Here is a 16,143-nt window from a genome sequence, read left to right on the forward strand (position 1 = left end):
TGTTCACGTGCATTGATGACAGGCTGCTGTGTGTGGGCGACGGCTGAACGCAGACAAGCAGCTGTGAGGAAAATAAATGTTTAAACGCACAAAACTTTAAGACGCATGCAAATAAGAAACTTTTGGCATGAGGATGCAATTGTCCGTGATAGATATGTGTTGTATACGCTGTTTGATGGGGATGTGAAGACACCTCGCGCTGTTTACCGGATCGTGTCCTCATAGAAAATACGCATATCTCTGTAAAGGCAAAGAGAGACATACAAATCTGCACGCTGCACATGAGCAACAGGTTGTAAAAATGCTCGCGCTACGTAAAAAATGTCTTTAATTGCAGCCGCATTCAGGATCCTTTTGATGACAAAAGTAAACAGAAAGATCGGTTTATGAGATCGGCAGATTTAGCGAGCACCGATCAAGTCATTTAATGCCATTATCGGCCGATACCGATCGGCGGCCGATCGATCGGAGCATCCCTACCTAAAGAGGTGGAACACAACTGCACAAAGGCACCGGTGGAGGTGCGTCAGGCAGCAATGCCCAGCAGGTCGACCATCAGCCTGTATTTTGATAAATGCAGCGGTGCAAAAACTTACAAGCAGATGAAATCAGAGTGCGCGAGAAATCTTGCCGAGGATGCTGATTTCAAATCGCTCTCACGTTACTCTGATGTCATCCACTTGTCGTTTCTTGCAGCGCCTCATGAAGTCGTACACACATATTAATGCATCCTACCAGATAATCAGTAAGAAATGCGAGGTTGTTGCTGGTTAAATGATATTATTCCACTGCAAGCACGTTCGTTACTAACATGGATTTAATGGAGTGGAATTTGGATGAGCAAGATCCGATGAATGCAGTAGATATAACCCATTTTTAAGCATTTTGATTTACGATTCCTGGATGAAATCATTGCCTTTGATCAAGACACTGAGAGCTAAAAATGGGGAATAAAGCGAAATTCGTGCTAAATTATTATTGATTCAGTCAAAAACTCCAACAGATTTGCAACCAGAAGCTTTAGTTACCTATAACTAGAGGATTCCTGAAATTAATGTAATAGAGATGCATTTCATTTAGGGGTGTAACTGTACGTGTATTCGTACCAGACCGTTTCGGTTCAGGGCTTTCGGCACGGTGCACACTTGCACCGAAAGGCCGAATGCAATCTTTTGTGTGCGCCTGTGTGGAACATAATACGTGCGTTTCCACAAGAACATATTAAAGGGCGGAAGTCTCCGTGTTCAGCGCAAGTCTTCTGTCAAACATATAACACAATTCGGCCCGCAGAAAGATTTTTATTTACTTGTTTGTATATTCGTTTGATTATTGATGTAAACATTTACGTGTCGTGTCTAAAAGCGCATGTTAAACGCGTGTCAATGCGCTGTTTTGTTCTTTCAAAAGTGCGTGAGAGGATACACGTCTTTCATTGCTACGCAATCACGAGACGCGCTTTCTGTGACAGCGAGAATAAGGAATGCGTGATCAGATTTTTAATCTGCACCTCACGTCAATCATATCATTGTCACAATGCGATCAGCTGGTCGGGACAGAGAAGAGCTGTAACCCGGGCTTACTCAGCTGTTACTCAGCTGCGGAGGGGTTCGTTAGTAAAGTCACAGCTTACATTGACAACACAAGCAAAGATTAGGAGAAACATGCAAAAGATCAAAGATGGCTATGTATGCAACTCACTAATCTCAATATGAGTGTATAATAAGTAGGGCTGGACCAGAATATTCGAATATTCGAATATTCGTTCTGTGGGTTGACATTCGATTTTCAGTTTTGAGATTCGAATATATATATATAAATATTTTTCAGCGTTAATGCAGAGCTTTTGCCAAGCAGGAAGTGCGCTTCACACTCCCGCTCTGTAGGTGGCGCAGAGAGACCAACATCCATAGCCAACAGCCATCAAACTCCACCAGTAGAAGAAGAGATCGCCTCGAACGGAAAGCGCGCTTCCTGCTTTGGCATTCACGCTAATAGTGTTGTAAATAACGTTCAGTTTCTTGCAAAAACTGATTGATTTGCTTCACAAGACGTCAATATGTCACACGGAGATATGGGGGATTACTTTTGTATTGGATATATATGCTTTAGCTCTTAAAGTGTGCGGATCGGTTGACTTGCATGACGGAGCACTGGGGTTTCTGCAAAATATCTTCATTATTGTTCTGATGAAAAAAACATATTGGATGGTGTAAGTGTTATAATAAATAAACTTGATTTTGAAAGTATGCTACCGTTTTATTACAGTTTGTTGAACTTCGTTCATTTATTTTCGTTGTTTTATTTAAATAGCCTACCCTACGTTGTCAGTAATTACTGTGCTGCTAATTTCTGATACGGGAATGTTTGTTTGTTAGACAAATGTTGTTAGAAAATAGGCTACCTTATTAAAAGTATTGGTCTTGTGTTTTGTTTCACTAATGCTGTTCTCGCATGACGCATGACAGGCACGCCGCTTCCGGCTTGTGCTGTTCTGTAGTATTTTTAAAGTTTATTAATTCTAGAAGTGTCACATGTCCATATTGCACGAAAAAAATGCACTACACTCCCTTGAGTTCCCAGCAACACATCCGCCACATAATAAAACTGTGGATAGACAGACACACGCATACACACACACAGATTCCTGCCTTTATTAAAGAGAAAAAATATGTTCAGCCCCTCCTTCCGAAGCTTCGAATATTCGATTTTATTTCTACTAGAGCTTCGAAGCTCAAAAAATGGTATTCGGAACAGCCCTAATAATAAGTATATCATCATGTTGCTTGCTATGCAGTTTCACATAGAGCAGTAATATTATTTTTATACAGAGATGGTACATAGCCAATTCAATACTGTGAGTTAAACAATCCAAAATAAATCAAAACAGAACATTTTTGGTGGCAAAAATGTAGGCTAATAGTTCATAAATGTATTCAGGAATTGAATTTGTTAGTTTAGTGCAAGGTTTAAGTAGGAAAGTTTAAGAGAAGGTTAAGAAAAGAGTTACCTACTGTTATAAAATAATGTAAAAAAGATCTTTGCAGTAGTATTTTATTTATTATTTTTTCATTTTATATATATTTTATATATTATATTTTAATAAAAAGTGTTTAAAAAAGTGTAAACAAATTGTAAAAAGTTTATAGTAATAAACAACCTGCAGTTTAATGTTTGCATTTTTCCCTTACTGTACCGAAAATGAACCGAAAATAATTTAATTACAATTCTAAAAAATAATAAGAAACATGCACAGCCATTTTAATTGCTTCTAGAGCGGGTGATCTAGGCTAGTGATCCCTGTATTTACATAAAATGGTCTGGGCTAAGCCCCGGATGTCCTTCAATGCTGAAAACGCCCCTGAGTAAGCGGTTGTTTTGAAAACTGTAATTCAGGTAACAGCTGGAAAAAATGTTTTTTTCAAAAACACTTATCTAAATCTCGAAGATTGGATCGGATCGAATTGAATCAAATACTGATAATCGATTCAAGATCTTGAGAATCGGAATCAAAGCGATTCTTGAAATTTAAATCGAAACCCAGCACCAGTTTGTACTGAAACAAACACCTCGATCTTCACCAGTGTTGTCTGTTCTCTTCTAAAATCACTCCTCTGCTAAGCTGCCACACTCTGCTGGATGTGGGAGAGAGGGTGCGCAATGATGCATTCATAAAATAATTCACTTAAAGCAATCAATGGTCGCAGTTTTGCTTACGTAACAGAAGAGAGCTATCACGTGCAGTGAAAGAAATTCACCTGCAGAGATAGTTACTCTTCAGTCTGACTGTGCTGAAGTTATGTTGGACTAATACAGTGTTCTTCACTCCCAATCCTGGAGAGCCGGTGTCCTGCAGAGTTTAGCTCCATCCTTAATCAAATCAATGACAGTCTCTGGCTTATTTTAAGATCTGTCAGTGCAAGTTATTTTCTATTAAAAAAAATCAAACAACTGTTTTAGTCTAGAACTAACCTTTAGCCTGGTCTGTTAAACCAGGGATTATAATTTTTTGTTATGTTATTTTCATGTTTATTTTTTGTTAGTAACTTAATATATGTCATACAAATGTTTACACATGCTAAAATATATAATAACTAGGGATTACAGAATAAAATGACAAAGTTTTACATGCATGTGACAAACAATAATGGCTTATTAAGTCCCAAACAGGGTTTTTGCTTTGAAGAGTAATTGAAATTTCAATTATTTTTGCTAAATGGTTGGAGTCATAAGATTTCTGTATGGAGTTTGCATGTTCTCCCTATGTCAGTGTGGATTTACTTTGGACACAACAGTTTCCTCCCACAGTCCAAAAACATGCAAGTCTATGTGCCTTCCTCAAACGTGTGTGTAGATCATCATGAGTTCTCACCATGAATAAAGCAATAATGCTGGAATTTTATAAATAAATGTGCTGAGTTTAGATATTACGGACACAAGTAAAAATGACTGAAATCAATGTAATATTGATTATTTTTTGTAATGCTACGTTTTTTCTCAGAATATTTCAATTTGATTCTTGTTACGTGCTGTGATTTAGTTTAGCTGACTAGTCATGTTCAACATCTCTGTTTAACGTCTGTTTGTGTTACTGTTTCTTGTAGAGTCTCCTTCTGTTATTAATGCTGGACCAAGTGGAGTAGCATCTTTTACAGTGATGGAGGGTGAATCTGTTATTTTACCCTGTAATGTTCAAACACAGAGAGATGCTCTGATACTGTGGAGGTTTGGAGATGAAAGTGTTCTCATAGCTGAAGTTGATATGGAGGACAATAAATCTTCAGTATATGATGGCACTGATGGGAGTTTCAGAGACAGACTGAAGCTGAATGATCAAACTGGAGATCTCATCATCACTAACAGCAAACCTGAACACAGTGGACTTTATCAGCTGAAGGTCAGCAGTAACAAACAAACCTTATACAAGACATTCAGTATTACTGTCAGGGGTGAGTATCTCAAATCTCTCATGGTAACTATTATTAATATCAGCAGTATATTAACATAATTTGATGAAGAAATAAATTTGACATGATGCAGCAGTACAAAGAGACTGAAGAATAAGATAGATTAAAGACAAACCATTAGTACTTGTGTAAAGAGAATGTTTAGATACAAGTCTCAGATGCATAAAAAAAACTCATTGTAAAATATGATACAGTATATCTCCTCTATTGTTAAAGATGTGTCTTTGTTGTAGCAATTCAGCGGTGGGAAAGGAAATGTTATTTAATACACTATTGAACCTTCTACTTGAGTCTGCTAACGGAATCCCAGTTTTAGCTAAAAAGGGAAGGGAATAATAAGTAAAATTAACTGTAATTAACTATACACATTTATAAGGCTTTATCTGATTTAGCAGAATTAAAAATAACAATTAAAACTGCAAGCAGTGATTGAAGGCCCCTCGCACACATGACACCGCCACGCCGTGGCATAAGATTTAAAGGGAACAGTAGTAGATAGGCATTTAAGCATGTAAATATAGGTGAACCATTTAAAAGTGTAGTATAATGTGCCACATTTCCTGTTGCTAATTACAAATGACAGCGAGGTAGCATCGTGTAAGATAGCATGAGTGAGAGAGTGATGAGTGAGTTGGTGAGTGTGAGTGAGTGAGAGAGACTATATGTAAATATTGGCACTTAGATGTGTTCAGTCCAGGACTCTTATTAATCATTTAAAATGTAGGGCAGATCTGACATTAAATAATCAGTGTAAAACTACGGGTGGGCCTATCCAATATGCTGTATCGGTATTAGTCCGATATTGGCGAAAATGGCCGGATTGAATATTGTAGAAGTCGGGGAGAACAATCCGATCAGATACCAACACGGACCTTAACTGTCATGGCAACTTGTCGTAAAGGCGACTTACTGAGCAACATGCCATAAAAGCGTGACATAAGCAACTTGCTATAAATCGCGGCAAGTAGAAACTGTAGCTACGCATAATCAATAGATGAGACCTGTCCAGAGGTACTTTATTATGTTTATCATACTTAAGTTATGATTTACTTCACACATTTACTGCTAACAAATCTGTTATTTGCAGCATAATTAAAAGGGCGATAAAGATTGTATTGGATCGGGATCAACAGATACTAAAGGTTGTGGTATCGACATTGTTATCAGACAAGAAAAAGTGGTATCGGCCCAGCCCTATGTAAAACATGCCACTTCTTGTTGCCAGCAGGTGGCGCTATGGCCATAAGAGACTATTGGCATGTAGATGTGTTCAGTCTAGGACAGATCGGAAATTGCATAATCATTGTAAATATGTCACTTCCTGTTGCCAGCTGGTGGTGCTATGGGCATAAGTGACTATTGGCATGTAGATGTTTTTAGTCCAGGACTTTTATCAATTGTGTTTAGTTTGTGACAGATCAGACATTGCATAATCATTGTAAGCATGTCACTTCCTGTTGGCAGCTGGTGGCGCTTTGACCATAAGTGACTACGACCATGTACAGTATTGTTCAAAATAATAGCAGTACAATGTGACTAACCAGAATAATCAAAGTTTTTAGTATATTTTTTATTGCTACGTGGCAAACAAGTTACCAGTAGGTTCAGTAGATTCTCAGAAAACAAACAAGACCCAGCATTCATGATATGCACGCTCTTAAGGCTGTGCAATTGGGCAATTAGTTGAAAGGGGTGTGTTCAAAAAAATAGCAGTGTCTACCTTTGACTGTACAAACTCAAAACTATTTTGTACAAACATTTTTTTTTTTTCTGGGATTTAGCAATCCTGTGAATCACTAAACTAATATTTAGTTGTATGACCACAGTTTTTTAAAACTGCTTGACATCTGTGTGGCATGGAGTCAACCAACTTGTGGCACCTCTCAGCTGTTATTCCACTCCATGATTCTTTAACAACATTCCACCATTCATTCACATTTTTTGGTTTTGCTTCAGAAACAGCATTTTAAATATCACCCCACAAGTTCTCAATTGGATTAAGGTCTGGAGATTGGGCTGGCCACTCCATAACATTAATTTTGTTGGTTTGGAACCAAGACTTTGCCCGTTTACTAGTGTGTTTTGGGTCATTGTCTTGTTGAAACAACCATTTCAAGGGCATGTCCTCTTCAGCATAGGGCAACATGACCTCTTCAAGTATTTTAACATATGCAAACTGATCCATGATCCCTGGTATGCGATAAATAGGCCCAACACCATAGTAGGAGAAACATGCCCATATCATGCTCCATGCTTCACTGTCTTCACTGTGTACTGTGGCTTGAATTCAGAGTTTGGGGGTCGTCTCACAAACTGCCTGTGGCCCTTGGACCCAAAAAGAACAATTTTACTCTCATCAGTCCACAAAATGTTCCTCCATTTCTCTTTAGGCCAGTTGATGTGTTCTTTGGCAAATTGTAACCTCTTCTGCACATGCCTTTTTTTTAACAGAGGGACTTTGCGGGGGATTCTTGAAAATAGATTAGCTTCACACAGACGTCTTCTAACTGTCACAGTACTTACAGGTAACTCCAGACTGTCTTTGATCATCCTGGAGGTGATCATTGGCTGAGCCTTTGCCATTCTGGTTATTCTTCTATCCATTTTGATGGTTGTCTTCCGTTTTCTTCCACGTCTCTCTGGTTTTGCTCTCCATTTTAAGGCATTTGAGATCATTTTAGCTGAACAGCCTATCATTTTTTGCACCTCTTTATAGGTTTTCCCCTCTCCAATCAACTTTTTAATCAAAGTACGCTGTTCTTCTAAACAATGTCTTGAACGACCCATTTTCCTCAGCTTTCAAATGCCTGTTCAACAAGTGTTGGCTTCATCCTTAAATAGGGGCCACCTGATTCACACCTGTTTCTTCACAAAATTGATGACCTCAGTGATTGAATGCCACACTGCTATTTTTTTGAACACACCCCTTTCAACTAATTCAACTAATTGCCCAATTGCACAGCCTTAAGAGCGTGCATATCATGAATGCTGGGTCTCATTTGTTTTCTGAGAATCTACTGAACCTACTGGTAACTTGTTTGTCACGTAGCAATAAAAAAATATACTAAAAACTTTGATTATTCTGGTTAGTCACATTGTACTGCTGTTATTTTGAACAATACTGTAGATGTGTTCAGGTCAGGACTCTTAGCAATCATGTGAAGTTTGGGACAGATCAGACATTGCATAATCATTGTAAAAATGTCACTTCCTGTTGCCAGCTGGTAGCGCTATAACCATAAGTGACTATTGACATGTAGATGTGTTCAGTCCAGGACTCTTAGCAATTATGTGAAGTTTGGGACCGATCAGAGATTGCATAATCATTGTAAACATGTCACTTCCTGTTGCCAGCTGGTGGCGCTATGACCATAAGTGACTATTGGCATGTAGATGTGTTTAGTCCAGGACTCTTATCAACCATGTGTAGTTTGGGGCAGATCGGACACTGTATGCCTGTATGAAAAACTGAGAAACAATTTGAGAAATAATTAAAAATAGCCGACTTCCTGTTTGGTTTAAGGCGTTGCTCCAAGAGACTTTTTTGTAGGGCTTGTAATAATACGTGAGCATAACGAATTTCGTACATGTACATTAAAAACAGTCCAAGGGCTGCTTCGTTGAATATTTAAATGCAGAGGTGGAAAGTAACGAATAACATTTACTCACGTTACTGTAATTGAGTAGTTTTTTTGTGTACTTTTACTTTTTTGAGTAGTTTTTAAAATCTGCACTTTTACTTAAGTATGTTTTGTTTAAAGTATTGTACTTCGCTACATTTTAAATCATATCCGTTACTGAGGAAAAAAATATTTTTAAAAAGCAAGGTGATAAACGGATGATTGATGGGCGGGGCCCGCGGGGGATTCGCAAAAAGAACCATGGAGACGGACGAGCCAAGCGGCGCTAATGCAGACCCGCCTCAGTTCAAATCTTATGAAAGAAACCCCTGGTCATATTTAAGCTACCACTTTCCACTGACGCGAAGTGAGTGTTTCTTTCATATGAAAGGTAGGATTCATGCTCTCGAGTACGAAATTGCAGACCGAGTTTTACCGCTCATTTGCACGAAACGTTTTTAATACAATGCGCATTATCCTCCGCAGTCTAGTAGCTTCGCGTCAAGTCAAACACAACTTCAGAACGTCCTCGAAAATGCGCAGGTCATTAGACATTGCAGAGAGAGAGAGAGAGAGAGAGAGAGAGAGAGAGAGAGAGAATAAAGGTCTGACATCAGGTACTCAGGTCAGGGAAGCTAGAAGACAATAAACGTGTCAAAAGTATGACATGGCACTCATCTCATTATATGCTCATTTAAACTAGAAAACTAGATATATAGTTTAATAAAATAATGTATGTAACCAGCAATACATCAGTTACAACCTTACTATAGTGATTGTATTTACTAGCTGCTGACCACCTTCAAAAGTGCATAACTCACATGTAAAATCATTAAATAATTCCATAAATGTTTCTTAGTTTAAAAAAGCTTTTTATTTTATTAACTTTTTGTTATTGCACTTTAATTGTTAAGATGTTCCTACAATTAAATGAGATTTATATTCCCTTGTCATTTTTAAACTATACCAAAATCCTCCACCTCTCCCCGCTGTAAAAAAAATAACTTTTACTCGGAGTAAAGTTAAAATGATTTACTTTTTACTTTTACTTGAGTAGATTTTTAGACCAGTAACTTTACTTTTACTTGAGTACAATATTTTAATACTTTTTCCACCTCTGTTTAAAAGTGGCATTAAAACATGCCCCTTTAGGTTGCCAGCTGGTGGCGCTATGACTATAAATGAAAGTTGTTATGTAGATGTGTTTAGGTCAGGACTCTTAGCAATCATGTAAAATTTGGGACAGATCAGACATTGTATGCTTGAGTTCCAGCAACTTCTTGTTTCATGACAAAACATCAAATTTGTCAGGCCAGAACCGACACAAATTTTTACATAAAGTCAAATCCTTTGCAGTTTAGCATCACAAAGGCCTTAAGATGAAACTCACCAAATATGAAGATGATCCGACGAAAACTGTGGGAGTAGTTCATTAAAGTATGAAGCCTGGAAATGACGACAAACTGCGGCCAAATCACAAAAATAACTCTGAATAGCTGACTTCCTGTTTGGTTTTCAGCTTCGCACCCAGAGACTTTTTTGTAGGTCTTTTCATGCTACAGAAGCGTACCGAATTTCCTAATAGTACGTCAAACACAGTCCGAGGGCTGCTTCGTTGAAAATTTGTAGATGGTGCTACAGAGCCATTTTCCCACGCCTAATTCCAAATCCTACACCACATGTACATTTTCATAACTCTTGACATCTGTGCAAAATTTCATGAGTTTTCGAGCATGTTTAGGCCCTCTAAAGTCCCGCTGAATTCGAATTATAATAATAATAATAATAACTCCTTGAAGAACAACGAAAAAAAACGTTTCATCCTACCTTCAGTAGTTCTTTTGTAATCAGCTTTTGAATATGGGTAGGTTTCTGCAAAAACACCACATTTTGAGCAAAAAGCAGAGATAATTCCATTTTTGTGACGGACTTTTCATAGAGATCCCATTCAGAGCAATCTTTAAAACAGACACGGACATGCAGCCGCATGCCATAGGGCAATACTTCCGGGTTTAAAAAGTAGCGGAAGGGCGCCACCTAGTGGATAACAGCGGTATTGCGGAAAGACGGAAATACTCGTCAATGGCGGGGAAAGAGTTAAAGGCTGTTTTTAATGTGTTTGGTATGTTGCTTACATTATCCGCTAAAGGACTCTGAAAGCGCTATTCATTTAACCGTAACTCCTCAACCATTTGCGCTATCAAAAAAGAAATGGTTCCTTAAATAAGATAAATTGCACTTTTTGGCAAATTATGGTTTATTACGGTAATTTCTTCCTTTCCATCCTCCAATCGCTGCTGTTATCTGGAGAGTGCGTGCAGGGTGCAGTAGAGAGCAGATCTGAGTGAAAAGGGAGTAACACCGTTAAACGCCTTTGTAGCAGTGAGGTAAAGAAAAGCCTCCTAAATGTGTTGACGCGCTGTTGGTGCCTTGGGACTCGACAGCCCGACTGTTTAAGTTGATTTTCAATAAAGCAGTGTTGATTTTGTTCGCTTCTGGGTCCTGTTATGTTTCAGAACCTGGTAATGCTATAGGTAAGCCACGGGCTTATTTCTCACCAAACTCGCTGTATACAGATCACAACACCTGAAATATAGTCTTTGGCAGGATTTGCGTGCACTATGATGTGCATCCTCTTAAAAAAATTATGATTATAAATGGATTGAAGTGCGATCTGAGCTTTTCGTTTTGTGTTTCTGTGGACAGCGCATCTCGGGAACGGAGGTATGACTTTTAAGACTTGGGTAAACTCCCGCGGGGTCTTAAAAAAATAACATTCAGAAAGTTACATTTAAGTCCTAGGATGAAGATCTGGGCATTTTAAGGCCTTAGATATAACTTTCTGAAGGTTAGTCTTTTTAACACCCCGCGGGAACCCTAATAAGTGCAAAAATAGAATTTAAAATATGTATTGCCGGTATCAACGGTTTTGCAAAATCCATATCATGGCGTGACACAATACTGTAATTACTATCATACCAGTTTATCGCCCACCCCTAGCGGAGATGGTCGAAAATTTGCCAAAGTGAAGGGTGCCAGAAAACTGTCCCAAGGAAGGGAGACAGGTCTCACAGCTGGTAGCTGTGTTGAGCTGTGAGCTTAGCCCATGGTGAGCCGATCCATTTGGGTAGCGAAGTTTAGTTGAATAGCAGGCCTTTTAAACTGTGATATAATTTGCATAGTTGGGCTATGGCAGAGGGTTTGGTTCAGTAATATTTTGGATAAATATTGAGTTTGATGCCAGTTACGGTAACATGATGCATATCATTGATCAGGAAATGTAAAGAAGATTTCTTAGAGTGTAATCAAGACATGGTTTAAACATCAAATAATAATTTAATAACTGTGAATTATAAGTCATTAGGGATGTAGAGAAGTTGGACTGGTTTTTAAATGGTAAATGGACTGCATTTATATAGCGCTTGCCGCTTTTAACAGACCTATGGCCATCCAAAGCGCTTTACAATTAGCCTCACATTCACGCACACATTCATACACCAACGGCGGTGTCAGCCATGCAAGGCACCAGCCAGCGCGTCGGGAGCAGCTGGGGTTAGGTGTCTTGCTCAAGGACACCATGACATTTTATTTTTTGGTGGAGCCGGGGATTGATTGAACCACCAACCTTCTGGTTTGTAGACAACCTACATGAACCACTAGGCCACTGCCGCCCCTGGAGGTAGATTTTATTGTCGCCATGGAGTGTCGGTAAGAACACAGTCAGGATCCCCAGTTCAAAACTTTAATATCCAATAAATGTTGCATGGATACAGGTGAATTTTCATGTCTTGCATAAGTACGTGTGTGGTCTTTATATATATATATATGTTTGAAGGTAAACCATGTCAGTCGCAGCTTGGTAGAGTAAGGCGTGTAGCAGTGTTTTTTTTTCACCACAGTTCAACTGCCACTGCTGTGCTGACCTCCAAGCAGTGCATGTTAAACCTGCCAGTAAATTAACTGATAATGGATCTAGTAACACGACGGCTCACTGGACATGATTGAGCGCTACCTGGAGCAACAATAGGCAGTCGCTGCAGCCCTACTGAGTGTTGAAGTTAGGCACAATTCACATGAAATAGACACTTTAGACGCAGCAGACATCGCAGATGCTGAGGACATCGTAAAACTTCTCACACCTTTGAAAAAAGCAACCATTGTGCTGTGTGCTGAATCTCGGCCAACAGTCTCACTCATCATGCCCCTCAAACACGTGATACATGTAAGCATGACACAGTGTGATGGAGACTCAAACCCCACCTCTTAAATGAAGACAGTCATACTGAATGACTTGGCAGACCGATACCAAGGAGAGCAGGCAGAGTTTCTGTACAAGAGCAGTGCATTGGATCCCCTGTTCCAAGCCCTGCCCCATCTGAATGACAATGAAAGAGATGAAATTTTCAACAGGCAGAAGTTAAAGACAACACAGAAGCAGAACCAGGTATTTATTTGAATATACTTTGTGTGTGTTACTTTATTAGATAGAACCAAAATATTTAAACTCTGAGGCTATTTTGGGGATTTCCGCCTGGATTTGGCCTACCCAATTTCAAAAGCTTCTCATACCCACATGCAGAGGTGTACATACAAAAGTTTGGTATCATTTTACAGAAACCCCTTTGAATTTTCATAAAACACTGTTAAAAGTGCTCAACATGGTTGTATGTGTTGTCAGTCCTCTAATACAGTGGTTTTCAAACTTTTTTAGGAGCGACCCTAATTTAAAAAAATAAAAATTATGCGACCCACACTCTACCCCCCCTAGTAGCATGAAGCAGGGCGGGGCCGAAAGCCGTCAGAGTGGAGTGAGCCCAGTGAAACGTGCACTCGCGCATCTGTATGTATATATAACTTACCTAATGAGCAGACCCGACGCCAGACACAAATTCACGGATGGGAATTTCATTTTTTCAGGGGGCACAAATGAGATCAACCTCACTGCAATTCATAATATTATTAATTATGAAAATGGGCAAAAAACGAGTAAGAACCACTGATCTATATAAATGACTGGATTGCGCATAGAACGCTTGACGTAACTGCGTGAGGTGAAGCCTGCGCAGAGTTCGAGCCGCCATCTTGGTATACCCAACCGGCAGAGAGCGTCATTGACTTCCATTCAAAATCATGATCAAAATTTACCCCCTTTACAGCGTATCAGTTACACAAGGTAAATTTTTTGGATATGTGTACGTTAAATATTTGTTAATTCTGGTGTTATTTTCAATGTTTATGTTTTAATCGGGCAGGATAATGGATTTATAAAAAAAACGTTAAGGTGAGTGTGTCTGTTGCATTTGTTAATGACACGGGAATAAATAAAGTTTTGTTTGACATTCAGCTACACTGTGACGGTCATCGTTATTTCTCTAAATAAGTTTAGGTAACTCGTAAGTTTAGATAACATAATTACAAAACTAGCAAATTATTGCATGCACATACGGTACAAAGCATGATTATGTATTTAGATTTCAGAATGAGCACGTTTATTGTCATTAATACTAAATATGCTGCGGTCTGTCTGCTGATCTGATACTGTAATAAAGAAATAACTGATTAAAACGCAAAATGTACAACTTTCAGTAAATAACTATTTACATGCTTTGGACGTTTTTGTTGTAATAATGTACAAGGTAACTTCACATATAAAAACGAAGACGAGTAAAGTGATGTTTTATCATTAAAATCTGATAACGTCCATTGATTTAATAGAACGTTTGGGTATACCAACATGGCGGCGCGGTGGCTTCACAAGTGTGACGTCATGCGCAATCCAGTCATTTATATAGATCAGTGGTAAGAACTGACATAAGCAACACAACGAAGGAATCTTAAAGATTGGACCTAGCCTATACTGAAGCAGTCTAAAAACACGTTGCAGGGCTCGACATCAATGCTTGTCCGCTTATCAGGGACAAGTAACGTTAGATTAAAACGCAAATAACAATCACCAAAACACGATCATGATTCTGCATCCTTTAGTCTCAATGGCAACCGAAAGTGCATAATGTAATAACGCTAAGTTAAACAAATAGGCCCAGCAAACACAAAGTGAGCTAACAGTGTGTCGACAAAATGGGTTAAACATACTGCGGTAAAAATGTGAAGTTTTTAATAACATGATACAGTTAAGCAGCATCACATCACGGTTGAAAATGTGACAGATTTCATGACAGTTCACTAAACAAGTAATTAATATTAAGCCACTTACATTTTAGACGCAATGTTGACTGTTTTTGTGGTTTCAGCAGCGAAAATAGTTCAAAGATAACAGCAGAACCATAACGTGTCAGTGTCACTGCAAAACTCAACCGTGTCTTTATGGTGGCGCTTTGCTTAGCAAACAACTAAACATTTCCGCGCTCACTTTCGACAAACCAATCAAATACATTAAAAATATATATTTTTTAAAATCAGACCAAACACATTTTTATTTTTATTTAGGAGTTTTTATTTCCCCTTGCATCATTAAAAAAATGGCTGTGACCCTGCGCGCAATTTAATCTGCTGTCTATGAATTTAATACAGTAAGCTGCGCACGCACATGGATCATGTGACACAGTGGTGGAGTATTTTTTTATTTTGTGTATTTAAAAGATATTTTTTACTGTGCTTTTATTCAAGTGTGTTGTAATTATTATAGTTTTTATAATAAAATTGAATGAATTATTTTAGTAACATTTTTTTAAAATCTTTCTGGCGACCCAGTTTTTAATTTCCGCGACCCACCAGAGGGTCGCGACCCAGGGTTTGAAAACCACTGCTCTAATAAACACAAAAATAAATAGGCGCTTTTCAATGTTTTTTCTAAAGTCTGTATTTAAAAGTGTATAACTCTGGCCCTGAGTGGTAAAGAAACCTGCAGACAGTTTTGTTTGATTCCAGCTATTGCCAGCTTCCAGAGGAAAAAGGAAAGTTTTTTCTCTATCATTATAAATGCAAACGTTATTTTTACTCCAACTGATTGGAGGAATAATACCCTTTTTGTAATTAATTTCTGCCTACAAATATTTGAAGTGTCCCCGTAACCACATACTAGGGCTGGGTAAAAATATCGATTCATCAATGCTTTGCAATTATTTGTTTCTCAATTCAATATCGATTCATCAAATCCTATGAAACGATTCAGCCCCCCGGCCAGTGGCGGCGCTGTGGGCAACACTCTAGTGAGAGCGTTCAGCGTTGTACAAGACGTGCTTTATCAAAACAGAAAGATGGCAAACAGCAGCACTTCTTTCAAGCCTTCACCATCAACGTGATCAAACATTAGTAATACTACACACATTATTTAAAAATATACTCAGGTACTTAATTGCTTGTGTATCTACATATTATCGAATCAATATCGAAGCAAGTAAATCAATATCGAATTGAATCGAAGCCTCAAGAATCGAAATCTAATCCAATTGTGAAATTCCTAACAATACCCAGCCCTACCACGTACAGTGGAATAAATGCAATATCTTCATATCATTTTGCAGAAAACCCTTTGAAGTTACATAAAAAGCTGCTGTTTGTGACAAATATTGTTATTTATGTGGTTTTTCATATGATAA

The 16,143-nt window shown here is 38.4% G+C and overlaps 1 protein-coding gene across 2 annotated transcripts in view; it reads left to right on the forward strand.

Annotated features, from left to right (window-relative positions):
• The window catches only part of LOC135721146 (muscle M-line assembly protein unc-89-like), a 163,780-nt gene that overhangs the window by 48,397 nt on the left and 99,240 nt on the right, over positions 1 to 16,143 (forward strand). Inside the window, exon 3 of one of the 2 annotated variants that reach the window (XM_065243313.2) lies at positions 4,602 to 4,946. The exons of the other annotated variant lie outside the window; for it this stretch is intronic. Coding sequence (XP_065099385.1) covers positions 4,602 to 4,946 — 345 coding nt within the window. The remainder of the gene's footprint in view (positions 1 to 4,601; positions 4,947 to 16,143) is intronic. 2 annotated transcript variants of the gene reach the window in all.

This window comes from Paramisgurnus dabryanus, chromosome 24 (genome assembly GCF_030506205.2).
Source record: "Paramisgurnus dabryanus chromosome 24, PD_genome_1.1, whole genome shotgun sequence".
In the NCBI taxonomy this organism is placed as follows: Eukaryota; Metazoa; Chordata; class Actinopteri; order Cypriniformes; family Cobitidae; genus Paramisgurnus; species Paramisgurnus dabryanus.